Genomic DNA, 23,578 nt, shown 5'->3' with positions numbered 1-23,578 from the left:
CCGTTCCAAAGGTTTTTACCAGCAACGAGCGCCAGTGGGAGGAAAGCAGCAGGAGGGGTAAGTGCACTCGCCCTTAAAGCGCCCCCCCTGCGTTGAACTTTGAACACCCCCACCCCCACCCCGTGTTTGAACCTGTTTGGACTCAGAGGCCCGTAAAAGGTCCTCTGAGCAGGTTTGTGCACATCCCTATATAAATTATCTCTTGGGGCTTTTTCAAACAACTGGGGGACTATTGCATAGAGACTAATAGAATGATCTGCTAGGACTGCAAAGCTGCAGTATATCAGATTATACGCGTGCCACCTGCAGTGCTTGTATTAGTACTACTTGTGTGTATGAGAACTACTCGCGTGTAAAGTTACAGTAACACCAAGTATGTATAAAAGCAGGCAGCTGTGTATGTAAGCCAGTTGCCTATTGTACTGTCTTAGACCACATAAAGTGTGTTTGTTTTGTATCCTGCCTCCATCTCATTTAGTTCTACGTGATTGCTGGTTGCAAACATAACACCACCTTCTCTGCTCTGGGTCTGCTTGATCTAGGCTGGTTGCATTATTCCCCCCTCAGATGATTGAAAGGATCTCTTAGGCACAGGGTGCTTCACGGGAGTGTAAGCTACCTGCTTAAATGTTGTCTTCTCCACCCCAGGCATGTATATAGCAGAGTGGTAGTGAGTTGCTTTAAAGAATGAAAGGGGACTTTCCTCTCTTCCTTGTAGGCACATGGCTTCCCTCCTCACAGTGTTTCTTGACATGATTTGTCCCTCAGATAGGTTCCAGTACAGAAAATGAACCCAGCTGGAGAACAACATGTGGCAGGTAGAAAGAGGGTTCAAAACTCCCCCACCATGTACCCCCTTTTGCTTTTTAGATTGGACCCCAATATTTATGTAATTGTGGCAGACCCACTTTGAAAGACTGAGATCTGCCACCATATTCACACATTATATTCAACATTGGTCCAATGAGTGGACAATGTACACAGGTACAGTTATTTGCCATTTATGTTGAACACAGGTCTAGCAGGACACTTCCTATCCATACCATGCATTTAAGGGGCCTGTACCCAGGTTCGCTTTATAAATGAATGCAAGTACAGACATTCACACAAAATCATGTACATGTGTACAGGAATTTAGTGTACGCTCGTACAACATAATGTCTGAATAGGGCTATAGTCATGCTATGATGAAAGGCGACTAAAGTATTGAGCACTGTTCTTCCTAGACTACTTTAATGGCAGAAATCTAGAATTTAAGCCATATCATTTTGCTGTAATTTAAATATTTATGCCTGTAAATTGTACCAAGAACTGCTCTATTTTTATACAGCAGATTTTAAGGTTATTTTCTATACTTCTTGTACATTTTGCAATAATAATACGGACTGGGGAATTCTATATTAAAGATATCTAATTATATGTGTGAAAAGTAATTGAAAGACTCCTCTCAGCCTGGCAATACAAAATATTTGAACTCTGTCCCTAACAGTATGTTTCCCTTTCATCATCTTGATTATTCTTTTTCAAGCTTGCCAGATTGAATTTTCTGAGGTTCGAGTAACAATCCCCACAGCTTGTGGCTTGGAAAGATCAGATTCGTGTTTTGATACTTGTGAGCTCCCTTTATATTTGCATGCTCTGGCAAGGGTAAGAAAATTGACACAGAGCTGGCCCCCGGGGAAGAATATCCTGCAGCAACAGTAGCATGAAGAGTTCTTGGCCAATCCCCTCTTCTCTGTCCTCTCCTGAAACTGCCCTACAACACCATCCTACACATTTACTCAAAAATATGTCCCACCATGTACTCAATAAGGCTTGCTCCCAAGTAAGCATGTCTAGGATTGCAACCTAAAAGCAAGAACAATTTAGGGAGTGGAAAGAACATGGCATCTGTTTGGGGCTGACATGCACTCCAGGTGCACCACTGACTGAGTAGGGAAAGGAGCTATTTTCTGGCCACTCTTCTTTGGCTACCTTGAGGCGGCTGAGGGAAGGTCCGCAAGTAGGGAAATGAAACAGTTGCTTTCATTAGTATTGTTAATTAATTCTAATGTAATTATGCACTGAAAATTGACCTTGGTCCCCACACACCAAATCCTGGTTGGTTCTGGTTTACTTGGCATTTGAGTAGTGCACCCCTAATCTACACCAATTAATTTTCATTCAAAACCTTATGTTGTACTGACAGGAGAGATCGGTGAGGAAAGGAAAAGGAAAGGTTGTGCTGTCGAGTTGGTGTCAACCCCTGGCGACCACAGAGCCATGTGGTTTTCTCGGTAGAATACAAGAGGGGTTTACCATTGCCTTCTCCTGCGCAGTGTGAAATGATGCCTTCAGCACCTTCCTATATCGCTGCTGTCCGATATAGGAGTTTCTCATATTCTGGGAAATATAACAGCAGGGATTCAAACCAACAGCCTCCTGCTCTCTAGGCAGGTTGCTTCCCCACTGAGCCATTAGGTGGCCCAGATAGGTGAGAGGGGATCCCATTTCATGTCAGTTGCACATGACTTCAGGATCTACGGTCGGGGGAGCAACCTCCACTAGTAGTAAACTGTCCCAGCCGATGCCCATCTTCTTTAAAACATCTATCTATCTATCTATCTATCTATCTATCTATCTATCTATCTATCTTCTATACTGCTCAATATAAAAGATCTCTAGGTGCTTTACCTAAAAATTAAAAAATTATTCCATTATAACAAATAGTTAAAAGCAATTAAAACAGTATAAAATTATTTAACTTAAGGTGTGAAGAAACAAGTGTTACTTGAAGGTAAGCCAAAGTTGAGGAAGCTCTTATTCTGACAGGGAGTGCATTCCAAAGTCCCTGGCTGGCTGTGGAAAAGGCCCAGTTCTGAGTCACCACCAAACGAGCTAGTGGTAATTGCAACTGAACCTCTCCTGGGAGTTATCCAGACATGGCTTCATGCCACAGGTTATTGGAAGAGCAAATCTGCTTCTCAGGAGATCCAGAACTGTTTAATTCACAGTATTAAATGGACCGTTCGAATTTCCTCGGCATTTCCTCGGCTCCTCTCTGCATTCCCTGTGGATCTTTCTCTGTGTGCGTTCCCACAGCTTGCTCCAGGTTTTTTCTCCCACCAATCACATCCCAGAGAAGGCACAAGACGCCTCCCTTCATTATTACTTTTTTAAGCCTACTTCCCAGTAGGCTTATGAGATCATCCGGCACTCTATGTGTGTTTCCGTGTGTGTGTGTGTGTGTCCGTCCGTGTGTCCCCCCGCTATCATCTTTGCAATGCTTAGACCGAAATGAACCAAATTGGGTACAGTTGTGGGGACACATAGGGACACCTCAATGGCATAGTTTGTGATTATGTTAACCACCCCAATCCATGATGGCGGACACGTAAACTTTTGAAGCGCAAGTGGGCTAATTTGTGAACCGCTTAACAGATTTGAACCAAATTTGCTACAGCTGTAGAGACACATAGGGGCGCTTCAATGGCAAAGATTGTGATGATGTCATCCACTCCAATTCAAGATGGTGGACACATAAACTTTTGAGGTGCACGTGCACTAACTTGTGGACAGTCTAACAGATTTGAACCAAATTTGCTGCAGCTGAATGGACACATAGGGATGTCCCAATGGTGTAGTTTGTGATGATGTCACTCACTCCAATCCAAGATGACAGATGCATAAACATTTGAGGCACAAGTGCACTAATGTGAGGACTACCCAACCGATATGAACCAAATTTGGAACAGCTGTAGTGAGTGACACACAGGGAAACCTTAATGGTGCAGTTTGTAATGATGACATCCACCCCAATCCAAAATGGCGGACACATGAACATTTGAGGCCCAAGAGTTCTAACTTGTGGACCTTGATTTGTGAACCAAATTTAGGTTAGATGTAGAGACAGTGAAAGGAAAGTAGGCTGATTTTTTTAAAAAAGTTTGACAACCAGGTGTTCCGCCAGACTTAACTAGTCAAAACAACAGAACACTTAACCCAAACCTGCTGAATCTGACTCAAATCTTTACTGATTTTTATAATGAACTTGCCTTTGTGACTGCCTCCATCACCCCATGTTCCCACCCCACCCCAGACCATTTAAGAGGCCATGGAAGTTTAAAGTAGAAATCATTGCTTTCTCTCTGTGATGAAGAAAAATGCAGCCTCATGAAATCAGCTCAGACACAAAGGGCTCAGGTTACATTGAACCTGTAGTCTCCATTGTTAAACTTCTAGCAACAACATCTGAATATGTAAAGCCTATGTCCCTATGGTGACCAAGCTTCAATAAGATGAAGCCTTATAGGAAGACCCACATTTTGCATGCCCATCCGTGCTTGTGTTTAACTCAGGAATTTCTTCCTTCCCCTCCCCTTCTGGACTCCCTCCACAGAATCTCACTAATCTGCCACACCCCTCCCCTAACTCTCCCAACTGTAAATCACTCAGAGCAGACCATACCAAGCACAGCTGTCAAACTCCCCTTCATGCTGACACTTGACGTTCCAGAAATCCACCCAGCAAACATTTAAAAAAACCCAACAACCATGAAAGTGCAAGTTTGGAAAAAAGCCAAATTATCAGCAATGGCCCTTCCACACACCACAGATAAGCTTGGGCATACCAGAAGCCTCATTCCCCCCCACCCCAAAAGTCACTGAATATAGAGGATTTTTTTATGTCGGACATAATTCGGGCTAAGCCAGAATGTGCAGTCATAATTTGGGGGGAAACAGTCGTGTCTGAACTGGTCCCTGATAGCCCACAGCGACTATGAGGTAAATCCAGTTCATATGTAGACTCACACCCTCCATTTTGGAGGAGATTCGAACTAAAAACCATGTGTGTAAAAGCTCCTGGTGATCTCAATAGATGGCAGCATTCCTGATGAAGGAGGTGTTTTCTTAAATACCATGGGCCCAAGCCCAGAATTCCCCTACAGAATAGACTGTGCAGTAACTCTAGTATCTAAGTTGGCATGACTACAAGAGATTTTATCCACAAAGAACTCATTAAAAACACCACAGCAGATAACTGATGGTTCTAAATTCGGATTCAAGAGCATATACTAGTCCTCACACAGCCCTAGACAACAACTCTGCTGGATGTGAATTAGCAGATGCAATAAGTACAGAAAAGAACGGGGGTTTTGCTGCTCATATTACCAGAGCATAAGCTGGCAGATGTGCTCTGTATAATAAAACATGAGAGCAGGTAAACCAATGGCAGTCAGAGGGGCTGTGACAAATCTAAATGGCGAAAGCCATTGTGACATCAGAGCAGAAAGAGGTCAGAAATGAACTGGAAGCACAGACGGTAGTGGTGCCCATGATCTGTACTGGTGATGGGCCCTTAGATAATTGACTTTCATGAAGGCATTATAAGTCTTGTTTTATTTTCAGCGGTTTCCCCATTCCTAATACCAAATTTGGGGTTTCATTTTTACACCCCTGAAGAGAACAATTTTACTAGTTCTAGGCTTTCACTACTTGTGACAGGCTCTCGTGAAACTCAAAAGGATTGTTTAAGCTTGGGCAACAAGCTGATAGCATAGCTGATAAATCACACTCACTATGTTACTAGAAACAGCTCAGATATTCCTATTTTGGCCTTACTGTCATGACTTTCAAAGCTGCCTGGAATACATTGGGTTCTGATGAAGTCTCTCCAATTTTTTTCCTTCAATTCCCTTAGATAACTACCAGTTGTATTGCATCATAACATTGATGATGATCATGATTCCTCCATTTTATTACAATGGTACTTCAGAAACATTAAGCAAAATAATCTTTGTCTAGCCTAAGGAATGGATTATCTGGAGGAATTTCACTGCTCCCCTAGCAAGAAGGCCATAGGCCTGTCTAAACACCCCCATGATCTGCTTCTAGAGATGTAAAACTCTGGCATTTTGTTATGAGAAAGACTGTGCTGGTCTGCAGCTTCTTGAAGGAGACTTGTGAGGAAAGCTGTTGCTATAGTGAGGAGAATCTGTTGATGTATCATTTTAGGAATGTGCACAAAACGGTTTTTGCATTTTGTTTTGAGCTTGAAACAAGATGCAGACGACTGAAACGTCTTGTTGAAACAATCAGTCTGACCAGTTGTTTCAACGAAAAACTCAAAATGTTTCGAGTGTTTCAGGCATGGAGAACAATGGGGAAACGCAAAACATTCCATTGTTCCCCATGGGTAGCTCCTAGGAACACCAAAGTGGGTTCTCCTAGGGACACCAAGGATCCTATGGGATTTGGGGGAAAGGTTAAAAATATGTTAAAAACTGCCCACTTGCCCATTTCTTTTGTGGGTTGGGTGGTAGGTAGCACCCTTCTGGTGCATTTAAACTGGCTGCATTAATGGAAGTAAGAGCTGTGCTTCTATATGATACATCGTAAAGTAGCATGACCTTGTTGCTTCAGACTTTAAACTGTACCATATAGTTGAGGTGCAATTTGATGTACTTAACACTCTTTATTAGTAGAACCCACTTTGGTGTCCCTAGGAGTTACCCATGGGAGGCAATGAGGTTTCCCCCTTATTCCCTATGGCTGGAACAAGCTGCATTCACAGAGTGCACTGCACACACAAGTTTTGCATTGCAATTTGCAATGCATTTTGCAACCCTGCCTTGAAAAACGCTGCAGAAGTACACAGTAAAAGGGAACCTCCAAACACAGAACTCACATTTCAAACACAGCCCCCAAATGGCCAAAAAATAATCACTGACCCAGAATCCACTGCTTGCCACAGTGCTTGCGCTGCAGTAACATCATTGGTACAAGTTGCTCTATCTCACACAATTATCACTCTTTATTTCCTAGCATTGCAACAGCTGCCACTGTTGCAATGCTACAAAATCAAGCTACAAAATCAAACCTTCCTTGATTCCTTCCTCCTCCTGATGCATTGTCTTCAAGAAAGGCACACTGTAAGGACTCTCTCTGCCTCCCAGGCCCTTTGAATACACTTTGAAATTCCCTCTTTTTGTGTTTCCTCGCCAATGAGGGCACCGTTGCCCATGACAACACTTGATTTATATGACAACAAGCCAACCAAAGAGCACCTTCCTTATGAGGAAAGACTCAAAAGCCCCCCAAACTGGGGCTTTTTAGTTTAGAAAAAAAGACAACTGCGTGGAGACATGATAGAGGTCTATAAAATCATGCATGGTGTGGAGAAAGTGGATGGAAATAATTTTTTCTCCTCACATAACACTAGAACCAGGGGTCATCTCATGAAACTGATTGCCAGGAAATTTAGGACCAACAAATGGAAATACTTTTTCACATAATGCATAATCAACTTATAACAATCAGACCAGGCTCTGCCCCTTACCTTGGACGGCCGGGATGGCCATCCCGCCGCTGCCTCCCGCGGACAGGCCGGGCTTTGCTGCTGCTGCTGCTGCTGCTGCTTGCCCCCCCTTACCATGGCATGGCCTGGCCAGGCCAGGTTGTCCTGCTGCCGCCGCCTCCCAGCAGCCGCCATTTTTTCTTTGCCCCAACTCTCGCCCAATGCTAGGAACTCTCGCGAGAGTTCCGCTGCCAAATCCAGGTGGACATGCACCGGCTAAGAGAATTAATATAATAGATAAGAAATTGACATGGCAAAGAACACAATACAATATGCTACAGAGAGTTCTCTTGCAAGATGCAAGGCAGGTTGTCTAAATTTAGGAACAGAAGGAAGCAAAATTCTTCACAAACCAATTTATATCAGACAGCATCCCTTTTTGGTACCTCATGCAAAGTATATACTTTATACTTTATATTGTATATATAAATATTATACATGTCCATATAGTACATGTCCAAACATCCTATTCTAGGGGTCTAAGGGAGTAAACGTGATACAGAGCAATACAATACTGGGCTTTTCTCTCTCTCTTTTTTGGTAGATTTGAAATAATTTCTGAAATATGTTTGGCAGTCCTTTTCCATAACTGCAAGTCAAGCTAATCCTCATAGAGAAAAATTTTCTTAGCTCATTAGCATGTCCAGAGAGACCATCCAACAATGCTCCACCTTGATGACTGAAAGATGGTGAGGCTCAGAAAACCCAAGACCATAGAGGGGCCTAGAAGGAGAGGAATGAGGAAGGCATTGGACTGAAGGAAGTGCCCCTGTGAGAAGAGTGCAGAGATAGGAAATGACAGTTGAGGGAAGAGAAGCAGAAGGCGTAGGAGACAGAAGTTGGAAAGAATAAATGATCCAGCAGAGTGAGAGCAGTATATAACTAAATATGGGTTTATTTGTGAGGGATGAACAATACAAACACACATTGGATATCAAGGCAGGATATTGGAAAGGGAAGAGATAGAGGGTAGAGAGAAGGGAGGTGAACAGGGCCATGAGGTGGAAAGATGAGGAGGACAGAATTTGCATATTGATTCCAAATATGCCATTTGCATGATTCCATGATGTTTCCTTTTTCCTGGTACAAAAGCAGCACTTGCACCCAGATCTTAAAGCTTAATCTTAAACATGATTGCACCAACATATATATTGTTGGACAGAGTTCAAAAAATGTTGCATCACTGCCACCTTTTAGTGGTGTGTACAGTCACCTTAAGTGGCGCAGCGGGGATATGCTTGACCAATAAGCAGAAGGTTGCCAGTTCAAATCCCCACTGATACTATATTGGGCAGCAGCTGAATATAGGAAGATGCTGAAAGGCATCATCTCATACTGCGCGGGAGGAGGCAATGGTAAACCCCTCCTGTATTCTACCAAAGAAAACCACAGGGCTCTGTGGGCGCCAGGAGTCGAAATTGACTTGACGGCACACTTTACTTACTGGCATTACAAACATTAGCACAACAGAGTGATTGTACAGCACATAAATGAGTAGAGAGGGAGAGGGCAGGAAGGATAACGTGCTTATATGCTATTAAACACAGTTAGCTATGCCGACAGACACAGTCCTACTTATTACCTGATACTTGGTAGTAACATTTTTATAATGAATTGTAGGAATACCATGAAACTAGTCTTGGATCTGTGTGAGATGTATGGCTGAGACTCCCGGTCCTGCCTCTTAGACTTGCAAGCAAGCCCCTTTCGGCTCCCTGTGTAACTCTAGCTATTGTGACAATGCCACATCTTAGGAAACTATTTGTATGTCTCTCCCAGAATCCATAACTCATACCGATTTTCCTCACCATCACTAGTACCAAACGGAAGGATGAGATAGGTCTCTCCCCATAGAAGTTAAGAAGCTTTGCACCATGTGAATTGCATTTAGGCAGAGGTGCCCCCACCCCCGCTTTTTTTTTTTTTTTGCATCAGAAAGCAGAGAGTTTCATTTAATTAGAAACTAGTGGGAGTCTTTTGCACAATCAAGTCTAAGATCCTTTCTTTTCTCTTCAAAGAAAGGTGGGAATTCATTTATGGAATGAACTGTTCTCTATACCAGTTCAGATTCTTCAAGACAGCCACATTAACTATGAGATCTGAACTCTGTGATATTTTTAGCATTTCTAATAGGATTGCATTTGCATGTCAGGATGTCCTTGCATCTCTTACTAATTATATGATACCACTGTAGTTACATGTGCACTGCAGCATTTCTACACTGGTAAATTTACAGTGCACACCTATAATACAGGAGGTATAAATGAAACAAGAATAATCTTTTTTGTTACTGAATCTTTGCTTTTTTCATGTAGGCAAATGAGATGCTGCTTTTCAACAAGAAGCTGACTGCAGATGAAGCACGTACCCAAGGACTTGTGACTGAGGTTTTTGCTGACAGTACTTTTCAGGGAGAAGTATGGACAAAGCTGAAAGCATATGCAAATTTCCCTAAAAATGTTAGTAAGAACAAGCCACTTTGCAATACTAGGACCGGGGAAACCCGAGTTCAAATCCCCATTCAGCCATAAAACTAGCTGGGTGACTCTGGGCCAGTCACTTCTCTCTCAGCCTAACCTATTTCACAGGGTTGTTGTGAAAGAGAAACTCAAGTATGTAGTACACCGCTCTGGGCTCCTTGGAGGAAGAGTGGGATATAAAAGTAATAATAATAATAATAATAATAATAATAATAATAATAATAATAATAATAATAATTATTATTATTATTATTATTATTATTATTAATAAAACTTTTTCTTTTCCTTTGGCCACCAGTATTAATCAGAATATCTGTAACCAATTAAATTTGCTAGAAATATTTCTGAAAGATATAATTACTTTCATAAATAAGACAAAGGAGCCAAAAATCCATCCACACATCATTTTTCTAGCTTTGTTTTTAATTTTTCAATCTTTTATCTCTGTTGGTATCTTATAAAAATATGGCTACTTCCCATTGATTTCTGCCCATGCAGACACACAGTCACTAGGCAACCCTATGGAGAGGGAGCATTGCTGTTTCTTTTACAGCATGGTCTTAGCATATGTGCTTTTCCTGCTCAGAGAAGACAGACACGGAGTGAGAAATGGCAGAAAATTCTGGTGCTATTGGCACGTTACCTCCCCGCCGCTCACCTGCCACACAAAAAACCAAATAAGAGCAACCAGCAGAGGAAGAGAAAACAGAGGATAAACAGTTGTAGTGCCGATGAACATTTTGACCAATGTAGGTTTCAGATTCACATTACAAACCTGATTGAAGCAAAAACTACTTTAAAACTTGTGTGCAAAAAAGGTCCCAAGTCAAAGTAGCCCAATGGAATGAGGGGCCAGGACTCATTAAAAGGGCAGGGCAAGGAAGGCAAGCTGGGGGCCCCTGGTGTGTCTGTGGAAATGGGGGCACCTTGAGAGAATTTACTGGGGCTCCACAAGCCACAGAAGAGTTTAAGGCTACCAGGTCTTAGGAGTACCATTTTAATATTTTATCTTGGTCGCCAAATTGCCTACCTTTGCTGTCTGAACTTGCTATACAAATCAATGTTTTAATAGTAGCCTCTTGATTCCTCTTGCAATCTTTGTGATCATTGCTCTTTAGAGAAGTTTTTCAAGTGGGGGGCACTTCCAAAAAAAATAAATATCTTCTATGTGAGAGTCCTGTTGTGAAAAATATTTGCATAGTTCTGCACTGTGCCCAGGTTGGCACAGCCCTTTAAGAAAAATAAAGCCCTCTCAAGCCCCAGTGCCATCTTGGAAGGTGTACATGGAGCACTGGGAAGTGTAGTCCTTCCGGCGCTTTCCCCAGAGAGATCTGTGGGAAAGTGCTGGGAAGGATTATGCTTCTCGGTGCATTATGCACGTCTTCCAAGGTGGTGCTGGTGCTCCATTTCTCTTTAAAGGCCCAACCACTGCTGGGCAAAGGGGATCACTACATGATGGCAACATAACCTTTGAGCAATGCTAGGGGGCTATGCAGAGTATTTGACTTTGGCTGAAGCTTCACACAGGCCTCATAAACAATTAGTCAGGGAACTGCACTGAGAGGCTGCTGGGCCTTGCAAAAAAGAACACTGCTTTAGGGCTACATGGATCATGTCCAGCAGCATGAATTCTGCCCAGAAGGCTAAAAGTTGATGAAATCTTAGTGAACACCTCAGAAGACAAGCTACTGGGCCAGTTCAGATGATATTTATAAACGCACGATTACAGGTTGAGTATCCCTTATCCGAACTGCTTGGGACCAGAAGTGTTCCGGATTTTGGACTTTTCCGGATTTTGGAATATTTGCCTACTGTAATGACATATCTTGGGCATGGGATCCAAGTCTAAACATGAAAGGTTACTGTACACTGTATTTGTTTTTAGGTTTTATTTAAAGTCTCTAGCGCCAAAGTGAGCAAGTGAGCTGAGGCGTTTTGTGCTTTGTTACGTGGTGTCAATGTCAAGTTTTATTTACGGTCCTAGACCAAACAAAACGTGGTGCTCAGCTGCAACAAGTCGGTGCTGCTGGCGCGTGCCGTGGTGCTTTCCTGATTTTGGAGCATTCCGGATTTCGGATGTCCAGATTAGGGATACTCAACCTGTAGTTTATCTGTGGTTTTTTATACACTTGCAAAGCAAATTCAGACAAGCAGACCCATCTGGGTAGAGTGGATATTCTTACCCTGAGCTCTGTTGTTTTTGCAATTCAAACTCGATGGTTGGGGTACGGTGAGGTGGGGACTTAGCAATCCAAATGCTCATCTAATCATATGATAGTGACTAAGAAACATTTTAAATCCTACATTATATCTAGCATTTAAATCCTGGGTAGAGAATGAGCCCTTTCTCATGATCCCGTGAGTGGGCTTGAGGGTGAGGTTGAGGGTGGCCAGTGGGGAAGGCTGTAGCAGCTTACCTTCCCGGCAGACAATCCAGAAAAGTTGCTGGCCGTGTGGATCACGACCCCAGCCGAGCCGTTGCTGCCCCAGTTATTGCGGAGGCTCGGGGTCGGGATGTGTCTTCTCAGCCTCTGGAAATCTCACAAAGCATTGGCATGTATTGTGGGGATCCCCCCAGCGATGGCCAGGAGCCCGCTCCTGGCGCTGACACACAAGCTCCAGGAGCAGCCGGCGCAGACATATGAACAGTTAGCCAGGGTTAAGGGTGTGCTTATGCCCTTAACTTTGGCTAACCAGCGGGCTCCCTAGGCGGGTTTGCTGCCGAGGCACCATCAGGAGCCATGCAACTCCTGGCGGTTCTCATGGGCAGCCAAGCCTTGGCTTACCTGCCCTAGCCCGGTCTTGGCTGCTTGTGAGAACAGCCTCAATGTATGTTTTTCAATTAGGATGATCATTTGTAGACATGGAGAGCACTGCTCCCTCTAATTTTTATCGTCAGTGAACGGAAAGATTTTTGTTCTGGGTGGCAGTATCAAGGCAGTCTGGGCACATAACTCTCACTCACACACCCCCTGGAAAGAATTAATGAAATTTTTATATCTCTCCCCACCCCAAGCCCCACCTCGACATTCTTCTGGCTCCCCTTTCCCCCCTCTCCCCACCTGCTCCTCCTCCTCCCCAGCCAGGAACAACAGGCTTTGCCCTCGCTCCTTTCTTTTTTAAACTTCTTTTTGGTATACTCTTGTGTACAGTGTTGTAAGTCAGGGATTTTCCCTATGTTTGTCCCTTGGTTGGGTAATTTAAACCAGGCACCAGTATTACATTTCCAGACAGAGCTTTATTAAAGTTTTTGCTAGCAATCAAAGCTTATTGAGGCCCGCTGCTCCCTCTAGCAGGTTCTACATCTCTTTTATATTGAGATAACAGTTCATTCCACACTTGCGCATTTCATACAGGCCAATACATCCCCTTTTAACTCAAAAGGTCCCAGATGCTGTCAAGTATGACTTCTCTCATTCACACAGTCATAAGCAAGCACCTTCAAGGCAAGGAACAGATTGTACCCGATATGAAAAGTGCCATCTATCTCGGTTAGCTTGCTACTTATTTAAACTACTTCTTTTCGCTGCTTAAGCACATTTTCAAATATTTTCCCACAACAGGAATACAATACAAATCTAGGATACCAACTCCAGGGTCTGGTCCTTGCCTGGCTCCCAGTCGCTTCTCCCACCCACCCCCTTTGCCTCCACTTCTGCCTCTCCCACCCACCGCTCGGGCTCTTGTGTGAAGAATTAGCTCCCTCCAAGAGTCCCATTCGCTGCTGCAGTCACGTGGGCCCGATGCCCTGGCAGTGGCAGCGAACGGGACTCTTGGAGGGAGCCCATTCCCTGCACAAGAGCCTGAGTGGCAGGTGGGAGAGGCAGAGGTCGAGGGAGTGGGTGGGAGAAGCAACTGGGACTGCAGCCAGTCGAGGACCGGACTCTGGAGTCAAAGGCGATAGGGGAAAGGTGATGCGGGGAGAGCAGCAGCCACAGAGGAAGTGGTACTTTCTGGGAGGACCAGGGCAAGTGAGCGGCTCTGAAGGATCGCTCTGCGGGGGGGCTTGGAGAGTGTGTGTGTGCACACAGCCACTCACCTTAGAGGGAATGGTGGTGGAGAGGAATCTAATCACGTGTTAAAGTATCGTCTGAACTGGCTCACTATGTTCTAGAGCCTATAAGGTCTTCAGAAGCAGCTGCATATAGAGTTCAGTGCAGTATCCCTGTCAAGGGTTACCAAAGCATGAGTGATGTAGTTCATTGCTCATTTTCCTGAGACCTCGGTGCATAAACATCTGTTGGTTAAGAGCTCCAATGAGGTAAATGGCTCTGTAAAACTCATAATGCTTTATATAATGAAACTTCTCGTTAAAAGCTTGGTTACTCACAATGCCTTTCACATATTCAGTGTCCAACATGGTGATAACCCACCAAATATGCTATTGCTGATATAAATTCCAATTTCAATTAAGCTAGAGCTAAATTTTCTACCAAGCACCCACATAGGATAGTATTGCTGTCAGCTGAGAATTTGTTGTACCTTGTCCTTTTTTACTATTCTTTACTAAAGTGCTTAGCACTGACATGTTGCTTTTCTGAACATAGCTGACATCCTAACCAAATTACCCAACAGAAGTCCTATTGAAATTAAGTAGTCTTTTAGAGAACTCCTGAGTAGTACTATTGAGTAGCTTAGTCTGGATGTCAGCCCATACCTGGCTGATGGGCTTTTTAACAATGCCAAAAATGGGTTAAGACAAAAGAAAGTTAATGAGTTATTTTTGTATGTGGACAACATTCTGTAACCAATCCACCATGCTCTTAGGGCATTTCCACTAATTTCCACTAATTTCAGTATGGCTTGTGCACGAAAATCTCCCAGTAGTGTTTATGGTGGATTGTGCCCCTTTGCAACTGGGGCCTAAAAATGTGTGGCATCTGATAAGTCTGTTTTAGTTACTAAATAACTTTCCCATCTTATTTCCTCCCAGTCTCTAGCTCTCTCCAAACAGTTAATAAGAAGTGTAGAAAAGGAAACCCTGCATGCAGTCAACTCACGAGAATGTGACCAGCTTGTGGAAAGATGCTTTTCAGATGAGTGTATGAATGCTATTACAAGCTTCTTTCGAAAGAAATCAAAACTATGATCTTGATCAAAGACAAATCTTTACTGTCCATATGGAATTTACATTTCTGTTTATAGTCTGTATGCATTTTCATGCTTTCTTGCACCTAGATTAAGATAAGGGATGATGTATCATATGATGTATGTGGTATGATGCAACTAGGCTGATCTGATAGCTTAGACATGTTGGCTCTGCAATGTTAGTCAGGATCCTTCTGCAGTGCTAAGTGCCTGTAACAGATGACTGCTATATCTGAGAAACAGAAGTCTATTCTGTGCTGTTACACACATCCCCCCTTTGCCGAGCATGAGAAGGGGAATTCTCACATTCCAGATTCCTTTAGAGGAGAGATTACTGGAGGCTTATAGGGTCTTTGTAATATTTGGTTTATTTACAAAGTACAAGTTGAACACTAGATGGAGTTGAAACAGCAGTGCACTCCTACAAGCAGCAACAGGTTACATCAGATCCCCAGAGGGAAAATCCTACACCCTAAGGTACTTCAGCTCTCTCCTCAGCTTCTTCATTCCAGTCTTTCCAAAACACTCACTCACTCTCTCTAATTCTACATGCCTGAATAAGGCTTGTCTCTCACACAAAAGCTTCCAGAAAAGTGCCAAACTTTTATGGTTTTCCCATTCAAGGTCCTTCAAGGCCATTAATGTCCCAGTCAAAAACATCCACTGGCCACCTGAATTATTAGCCATTGATTTGCCTAAGAAAAGAGCTGGCCAGAAAGCACTCATAATCATAATTCCCAATTCATTACATTCATTACAATATGTCAGTTATGCTGGCTTCATGCATGTCAAATCTGTGAGACTACACCAGCTTGTTGTTGGCTTTCTAGTGCTTGTCTGCTGTAAAAGTAGGATGCTTGTGTTTATGCTAAATATATGCATGGGTACATCTCTGATCAGTGAGGTGCGGGGCTGGGGGCGAATCAACATGTGTGGGGTCTCCTTAACGTTTCATATCATTATAGAATCATACTGATTGATTACATACAATGTAAATAGTGTGAGGTTTTTGGACATGTCCAACCAGCTTGGAGATAGAGTGCATTTCTAAATAAATAAAAATAAAAAGCACAACACATGCTTCACAGTTCTCAGACCTTCTCTGTTGCAAATCAACTTGAGCATTCGTAAATAAGTAAATAAGTAAATATTATATATTGTTTGTTCCAGAAGTTTTTGTAATTTTCTGCCATGAAACAAACCACTTATAGGTCTTTTTGGATGTTTTTTTTTAAAAAACACAAACCCCAAAATTTGTCCAATCCACTTCAATTTAAATAGACATATTCCTCCCACCCTGCCCTACATCTCTGCTCAATACCAAAGCCCTATACCAAGTCATTCCAGGACAGGTGATCTAAAGGCTGGGGCAGAAAGGGGGGCAATTCACCCTTTTTTATGAAGGCAAACGGTAGATTCTTCCATATTGAGGTAGAATGATGGTCTGTGGGGGAGGGGCTTCAGCTGCAGACATTTTTGTAATTTTCTGCCATGAAGCAAGCCACTTATAGGACTTTTTGGATTTTTTTTAAAAAAATAAAACCGACAATGTGTCCAATCCACTTCAATGTAAATATACATATTCCTCCCACCCTGTCCTATATCTCTGCTCAATACCAAAGCCCTATGACAAGCCAATCCCTAAATATCCAAGGTGGGGGAATAACCACAAAAGGGAAATCACATCATACTTCCATTACTAAGGCTGGGCTGGGCAGAGGGTCTGCAGAGAGCTCAGGTGCTGGACACTCTCTGCCTGCCCTGCCTGCCTGCTTCCTTGCTTCCTCCCTCAGCTTCAGGCTTCAGGGAGGCCTGCATGGAGGCCTCTCTGGAAGCCCCACACACCCGCTGAACAGCTGAGAGGCGGGAGAGATAGAACTCTAGCAGCTTGCCTGGGAGCCTTTCAAGCTGCACACAGACACAAAAGGTCAGCACCGGGGAAAGATAAGTGGCTGGGACTGGGGGAGAAAGGAAGGAAGGTTGCACTGCAGTGTACCCAGAGCAGGGCCTGTGCCAGTGTGGGGCTAGGGGCAATTGCCCCAGTTGCCCCACCCTAAGGACAGCGCTGCTGATCAGCTTGCCTATAACTGCATACAACTCGTTTGCACTACAAGAGCAAACTCACAGGAGGCAACATGAGTTCAGCGGGGAACTCACTGAGTTCAGAGACTCATCGTTCAGTGGGAAAAAGCAATGCAATGAGATGCAGCTGTAGGTTCAAGTTCCAATCGCAGAGTTATTCGCACTTGGCTTCAGGCTTTGGGGTAAACATTGAGCAAAGCCACTTCGATGTACACTCGTGGCATTATTTATTTATTTATTCAATTTCTATACCGCCCTTCCAAGGGAAGCAGCCCCTCCCCTCTGCTTTCGGTTTTCTTTTGAAACCAGTCCACATGGCATACTCTGTGTTTTCCTTCTAGCCAACAATGGGAGGGGTGGGAAGAGAGAGCTCCTGCAGAGATAGATCTGCATTTCTGAAGAGAGCATGCCTCTTATCATGCTAATCATTCTATGCCAGTGCCTCTTCCATTTGCTCTGGTGTGTTCAGAAGAAGTAGCTTAAAACAGCATTTTAAAAACCCAGACATACGTCGAGATAAGCTAGAATTTGTATCACAAAGCCCGGTTTGTGTGTGGAGTGGGTCAAAAATCTTGAAGGGACTTCAAGGTAAGTTTGGCTGGTGTGTGAACGTACACTCTCTCTTCTGAAGGAGATTTGGGTCAGAAGCTCTGTGTGTAAAGGCTCCAGGAGATGTTAATGTGATCTCCAAAAGGAAAAGCATGTTTTAGTAACAGGCTGTGGAGCCAATATCCAGGCCTCCCATTCCAGAAAGCAAATCCTTAACCACACAGCCACAGCAGCAGATAGAAGAAGGGAGGCTCATGATGGAGGATTTACAATGTCCCATGAGACTAATCCACCTCATGCATGGGATTCAGAGCCTCCAGCCATAAAGACCAGAACTGGATTGCTATATGTGGTGCCACTGCTCTTTGGAACATCATAGGCTTTCTACGGAAGAGGCCTCAAATCCAACTACCCAAAAAAGAAGACTGAGAAAAGCCAGCCACACCCACATACACACCCTCTTGAGATAGTGTCGTGTGGTAGCCACCGAGAATGACAAGCACGTGGACAAATTATTCCAATCAGCTGTTTAATCATTAATGCCCCAGGATGGTTTTCATCTTGCCCAGTCACTCCATCCTATCCAGGAATGCCTCCTTCTATGCTCACTTGGTTGATCACCCATGTCTGCTGGTTATTTTCACAGCAGCTCTCATTTTCAGTCTTCTCCCCTCCACATCACAGCAGCCTCACTGCTTGGCTCATCACACTAGCGGTACATCAAGATGGACTCCAGCGGACTTTGAGCTGTGTGTTGAGATCGGCCTGCCCCCTTGCCCCAGAGGCAACACCATGGACAAGAGCCAGATCCTTTGGTCCTGGAGAACTCATTCCCCACTCCCATTGTAAGTCCCATCATGAAAAACAGGATTAATGTATTAAACTGTTCTCAGTTTAATACATGGTTACACTGAACTCTGTCAGATCACAGAGGAATGAACATTACCACATTTGTGTTCCTACAGAACTCTTGTGCCTCTGAAATCTGCAGGACAGAAAGAAGAGAAACAGGTGTTCACTGCAGTCCTATGCGGAGTAAAGCTGCATCTGTTATCATTCTGTAGCAGCTTTCAAAGGCAAAAGACCCTCACATGAACAGAAATGTGGCAACCTCCCAGCTTCCCACTGGCCATTGCTGCTGCTGTTCTAGGTCTCACTTGTGATATGCATGGCAATAGGTGGGGAATGCCCCTATCTCTGTTAAATGGCTACTAGTTGCCTGAGGAGAACAAGAGAAATAGGATTATACTAGTTGACCCCGCACAGAGCATCTGTGCACTTTTTGGGGCTGCGGTTACCTCTCCCCCGCCCCTTCTGCCCCAGTCTTTGCTTCTGGGCCCAGCCACCTCTCCTCCCCACTGCCACTTCTCTCCCCCCCCCCGCCACTTTCTTTCCCCCCTCCTGGGCCTTGCCTCCGCAGCCCGGCTGGGCCCGCCACCTCTGGCCTTCATGGCTGGGCCGCTGCTGTGGCAACCAGTCCTCCTGGGTGCTCCTCAGCCAATCAGGTGCGTCCGCCACCCAGCCAGTCAGCTGGGCTCTGGGACGCATATTCCAAGGCACACCCAGGAGAATTAACATAATAGATAATGACACAGAATAGGTAGCAGCTGTAACCAACATTTCCTATGACCAGAAATTCATTGAGAAAGGCTGCTCCTCCAATGGGATATTAGCCAGGCTTTCCGCTTAGTAGTGTGTGTGTTCGCACATGCACGCACATGTGTGTGTGCGCGCGCATGCACGCACATGTGTGTGTGTGCGCGCACACACACACTCCTACTAGTTCCCCATGGAGTCTACATTTGGGAAGTCTCCTGTTGGGGAACACAAAGTTGTAATTAAAATCAATGCTTGTGCATTACGATGGAGAGCTCCACTTGAACTTGCCTAGCTACTGTTTGTTGTGCTGCCAAGTGTCCTACTTCTGATCCTACAAAGAAGAATAAATCATGAATGTTTGCCAGCACTGGTAATGTGACATGGAGTGCTATGCAGTGCACTGTGGGAGCCAACACGAGTTTAGAGATTTCAGGCCAGTAATCCCTCCCCTCTTCTACTCAGTGCATACATATTCTATGTCCTTTTTGTGGGTGACATTTCTACTACCTGTTGAGTTAGAGAAGGTTGTTGCATCAGTACACAATTTACCCTAATTAGAGAGATGAGGGAAAGATGTTCTGTGACCATGTACCTTTTAAAATATTCAGCGGGAAGGGACAGAGGATACTCTGGAATCCTCCTTTGAAACATTGGCTTCCCCCGCCTGGAGGCTTTACAAACAGGGCTTCTGCCCCGAATCTCCTTCCTTCAGAAGAGAGTGTGTGCATTCACACACCAGCCAGACTTACCTCGAAGTCCCTTCGAGGTTTTTGGACCCACTCCACACACAAACTGGACTCTGTGATGCAAATTCTAGCTTATCTCAATGTATGTCCAGGTTTTTAAAATGCTGGTTTTAAGCTACTTTTTCTGAAAACGCTGGAGCAAATGGGAGAGACACTGACGTAAAATGATTAGCATGATAAGAGGCATGTTCTCTTCAGAAATGCAGATCTATCTCTGCAGGAGCTCTCCCCCCCACCCCCGCCGCATTGGCTAGAAGGAAAACATGGAGCATGCCATGTGGACTTGTTTCCAAAGAAAACCGAGAGCAGAGGGGAGGGGCTGCTTCCCTCAATGCTGCGAGTGTAATTCAAAGTGGCTCCACTCAACATTTACCCCAAGGCCTGAAGCCAAGTACAAATAACTCCCAGCTGGGTATCCCTGTTGTGAGTTCATCCTTCCTTTGCTTGTGGGATGTCTTGTTCTTCGAGCCCATTGTACAAGAGGAGTTGGAGTTCCTGGTGGGTGTTTGTATGGAATCCTGAGGCACAGGTGTTATTCAATTGCCCATTGTTGCTAATCTTGAATGTTTCTTGTTTACACAAAATGTGCTTTTACAGAAGCTTCCCATCACCAAAGTCCCCAGTTGCATATCCATAGTCCTACAGATACACAGACAGGGTGATTTTATTCTCATGCCGTGCATATTGGTTATATGATCTGTGTTCTGCTAGGGTTCATATATGGCTGGTGCTGCATCATAACTGACTAAAGAATTATAGTAGGGAATCTTTCCTATGTGACTGAAAATGGAGGTAAAGCAGTTGTTTTGGGGACTTCACTGACTCAAATGAGGATATGTTCAGTTACTACAATTATTCTGTGGCATAACTCCACAGCAGAAGCCCTAAAGGAGGATAGGATGCCAATTAAGCTGGCCACTTTCCCTTCACTACCTCCCATCTCTTCACCCGTCCAATACTATCATAGTAATGATGACTTAGTACTTACACTAATTTAAAATTATGATGGCGTAATTTCATTACGCCACTGGTGTAACCTGGAGCTGTGTCAACATACAGAAATCAGGGCTGATCCTTTCCTTGTCCAGTCACTGTCACTTAAGGATACTACAATTGCACTGTTAGTGAGCACATGAGCACTATCCTGTCTGTGTTCACTGATAGTGACTTCCCAGAAAAAACATTTTCTTACCATTTTGATATCTAACGTGGAAAAATAATGTTACATAGGAGAAGGTTCTTTGAACATGTACAAAGGCTCCCCATTGTGATAATTCTTATATTCTTGCTGTGCACTGAAAAGTGGCATAATAAAGTACCCAAGACCCTGCCTATTGACTTATTATTAGCCTATTGAGAAAATATGCAGGCAACCATTTGATATAAGGATATGTCAGACCTAAAATAAGTCCTTAATCAGGGCTGTGTTTTCTTTTCCACGTGTCCACAGAATTTCTATGCAACACTGCATGTGGTGCAACATTCGGAATCTTGAGTCCTACATTTTCTTTAGAAAGCACGTTTCTAGTCCTTATGCCTGCAGAAAAAAACTTGAAAACAGTAAATATGAGCAGGATCTCCAGGAGTCTAGAAAAGGATTTTAGACTCCTATACAACACAATTCCTTGACCATCTTACATGGCTACTCTTCAAAGCAAAGCAAAATATTAAATAAACTCAAAATATGAATATTTGTTTTGTTTGCATGATTTATTTTGTTCGCAGAATTTACGTTGTGCATTTTATTTAGGATCATTTGTCTTCATTCTTTTGTTAATAATTATTGCTACCTTTATTATCTATTCTGATGTCTTCCTCACTTGGTTGTATTATGAGGTAAGATAGACCGTCAAACTGCTAATACATTTCTTGATTGGGTTACAATTGCTATAATAGCAATGAAAAAACAGTAAGGTTTTCAATACCCAGATTAGACCAACAGGCGTATGACAATAATATGGCTCCTAAAATACTGTTTTTCTAAAAATAGCACATTATTTCTGTTGCAGTACATCGGCTTATCTGGTATGTGTGAGGTCAGGGAACAGACCCTGAAGTAGATCTAGTGGTGGAGCCAGGGGGCAGAGCCAGTGGTCTTTGATAGGTCTGGGCTCAGAAATCAGCTAAAAAGGAGACTATTCACCTAAAGCAGCCAGTGGAGTGGAAGAGAGAATGGCCTTGCCTCTTGCTTTTCTAACAAATCTGCCTCAAAGCGAAAAAGTTAGCCAAGCCTGTTCCCCCCCCCCACCCCCCGCCGCCCGCCAGTTGGTCGGCAACTCCAGATTAGTGCTACTTCAGAACACACAGAGAATTTAATCAGATCACCCAGTAATCAAAGGGTTCAGATTTTACTGATCTGCTACTTCAAGCTCCTCTGTCATTGCTAGAATAGATGATGCAAAAATATTCATATTTGTGTAATCTGCCTGATGGATTCATAAGGCAAAATGACCCTTGCTGAGCAAAGAGACACCTTTTAATGTGATGATTCTCTTATATTTAGCAGTAGGAGGAGAGCAACTGGCTCTATCCAACCCCAGCATAGCATCCCTCCAGTGGCTGTGGCTGGTGTCTACCTTATGTTTCTTTTTAGATTGTGAGCCCTTTGGAGACAGAAGACCATCTTATTTATGTATTTTTCTATATAAACTGCTTTGAGAATTTTATGTATTTTTCTATGTAAACTGCTTTGAGAATTTGGTTGAAGAGCAGTATATAAATATCATTAGTAGTAATAGCAGAATTTGGAATTTTTCATGAAGAGTTTGTTTTGGGACGTAGTATACATACCTTGGCACAACATATTTATTTATGTATTTATTTTATTTTATTTTTTACATTTTATATCCCACTCTTCCTCCAAGGATCCCAGAGTGGTGTACTGCATACTTAAGTTTCTCCTCACAACAACCCTGTGAAGTAGGTTAGGCTGAGAGATAAGTGACTGGCCCAGAGTCACCCAGCAAATATGGCTGAATGGGGATTTGAACTTCGGTCTCCCCGGTCTTAGTCCAGCACCCTAACCACTACACCATGTTGGCTCTACATATTGTAATTGCTAATGATAGAACTCAGATGTACAATTGCTATAAGCAGAGGTGCCAATATTGAGGAAGAAACATGTTCCTAGCCTTTGTTGTCAACATGCTTGCTCTAAAGTAGGCCTGTTGCCTTTAACAACCCAAACCATTTAAGTTGGTGCTGAAGCAGCATGTGGTGTAAATGAAATGCTCTTATTCTCTTCCTCATTAAATGATAGTATTGTAAACACATGGAAAATGCAGTCTTAGCATTTCAGTGCTCCGTTTCCTGAGGGAAGGGATTATTTTATTTTTCAAGCTGCCACCTGGTAGCTGAAAGGTGGGATATAAATTAAATAAAATCTACTAAGAAATATACTGCTGTCTGTAAATACATAATTCCTGAATGAAAACCTAGAAATGAAACTTAACATGCCTTTATATTCTGCAATATATTGCATGTAGATAACTTAAGTGGCGCAGTGGGGAAATTCTTGACTAATAAGCAAAAGGTTGCCGGTTCAAATCTCCGCTAGTACTATATTAGGCAGCAGTGATACAGGAAGATGCTGAAAGGCATCATCTTAAACTGCATGGGAGGAGGCAATGGTAAACCCCTCCTGTATTCTACCAAAGATAACCACAGGGCTCTGTGGTCACCAGGAGTTGAAATTTCTCA

At 43.5% G+C, this 23,578-nt stretch overlaps 1 protein-coding gene across 2 annotated transcripts in view; it reads left to right on the top strand.

The window, feature by feature from the left end:
- Positions 1–21,568, top strand: part of LOC128324914 (enoyl-CoA delta isomerase 2-like) — a 47,055-nt gene extending 25,487 nt beyond the window's left edge. Inside the window, exons 7-9 of one of the 2 annotated variants that reach the window (XM_053250085.1) lie at positions 9,651–9,794; positions 14,749–14,857; positions 21,330–21,568. In XM_053250085.1, coding sequence (XP_053106060.1) covers positions 9,651–9,794; positions 14,749–14,857; positions 21,330–21,331 — 255 coding nt within the window. In that variant the 3' untranslated portion in view covers positions 21,332–21,568. Of the gene's footprint in view, positions 1–9,650; positions 9,795–14,748; positions 15,984–21,329 lie in introns of those variants that run through there. The other variant, XM_053250084.1, reaches the window with a different exon arrangement.
- The last annotated feature ends 2,010 nt before the right edge of the window (positions 21,569–23,578 follow it).

This window comes from Hemicordylus capensis, chromosome 4 (assembly GCF_027244095.1).
Source record: "Hemicordylus capensis ecotype Gifberg chromosome 4, rHemCap1.1.pri, whole genome shotgun sequence".
NCBI classification, from domain to species: Eukaryota; Metazoa; Chordata; class Lepidosauria; order Squamata; family Cordylidae; genus Hemicordylus; species Hemicordylus capensis.
This window is presented reverse-complemented; position numbering and strand designations above follow the sequence as displayed.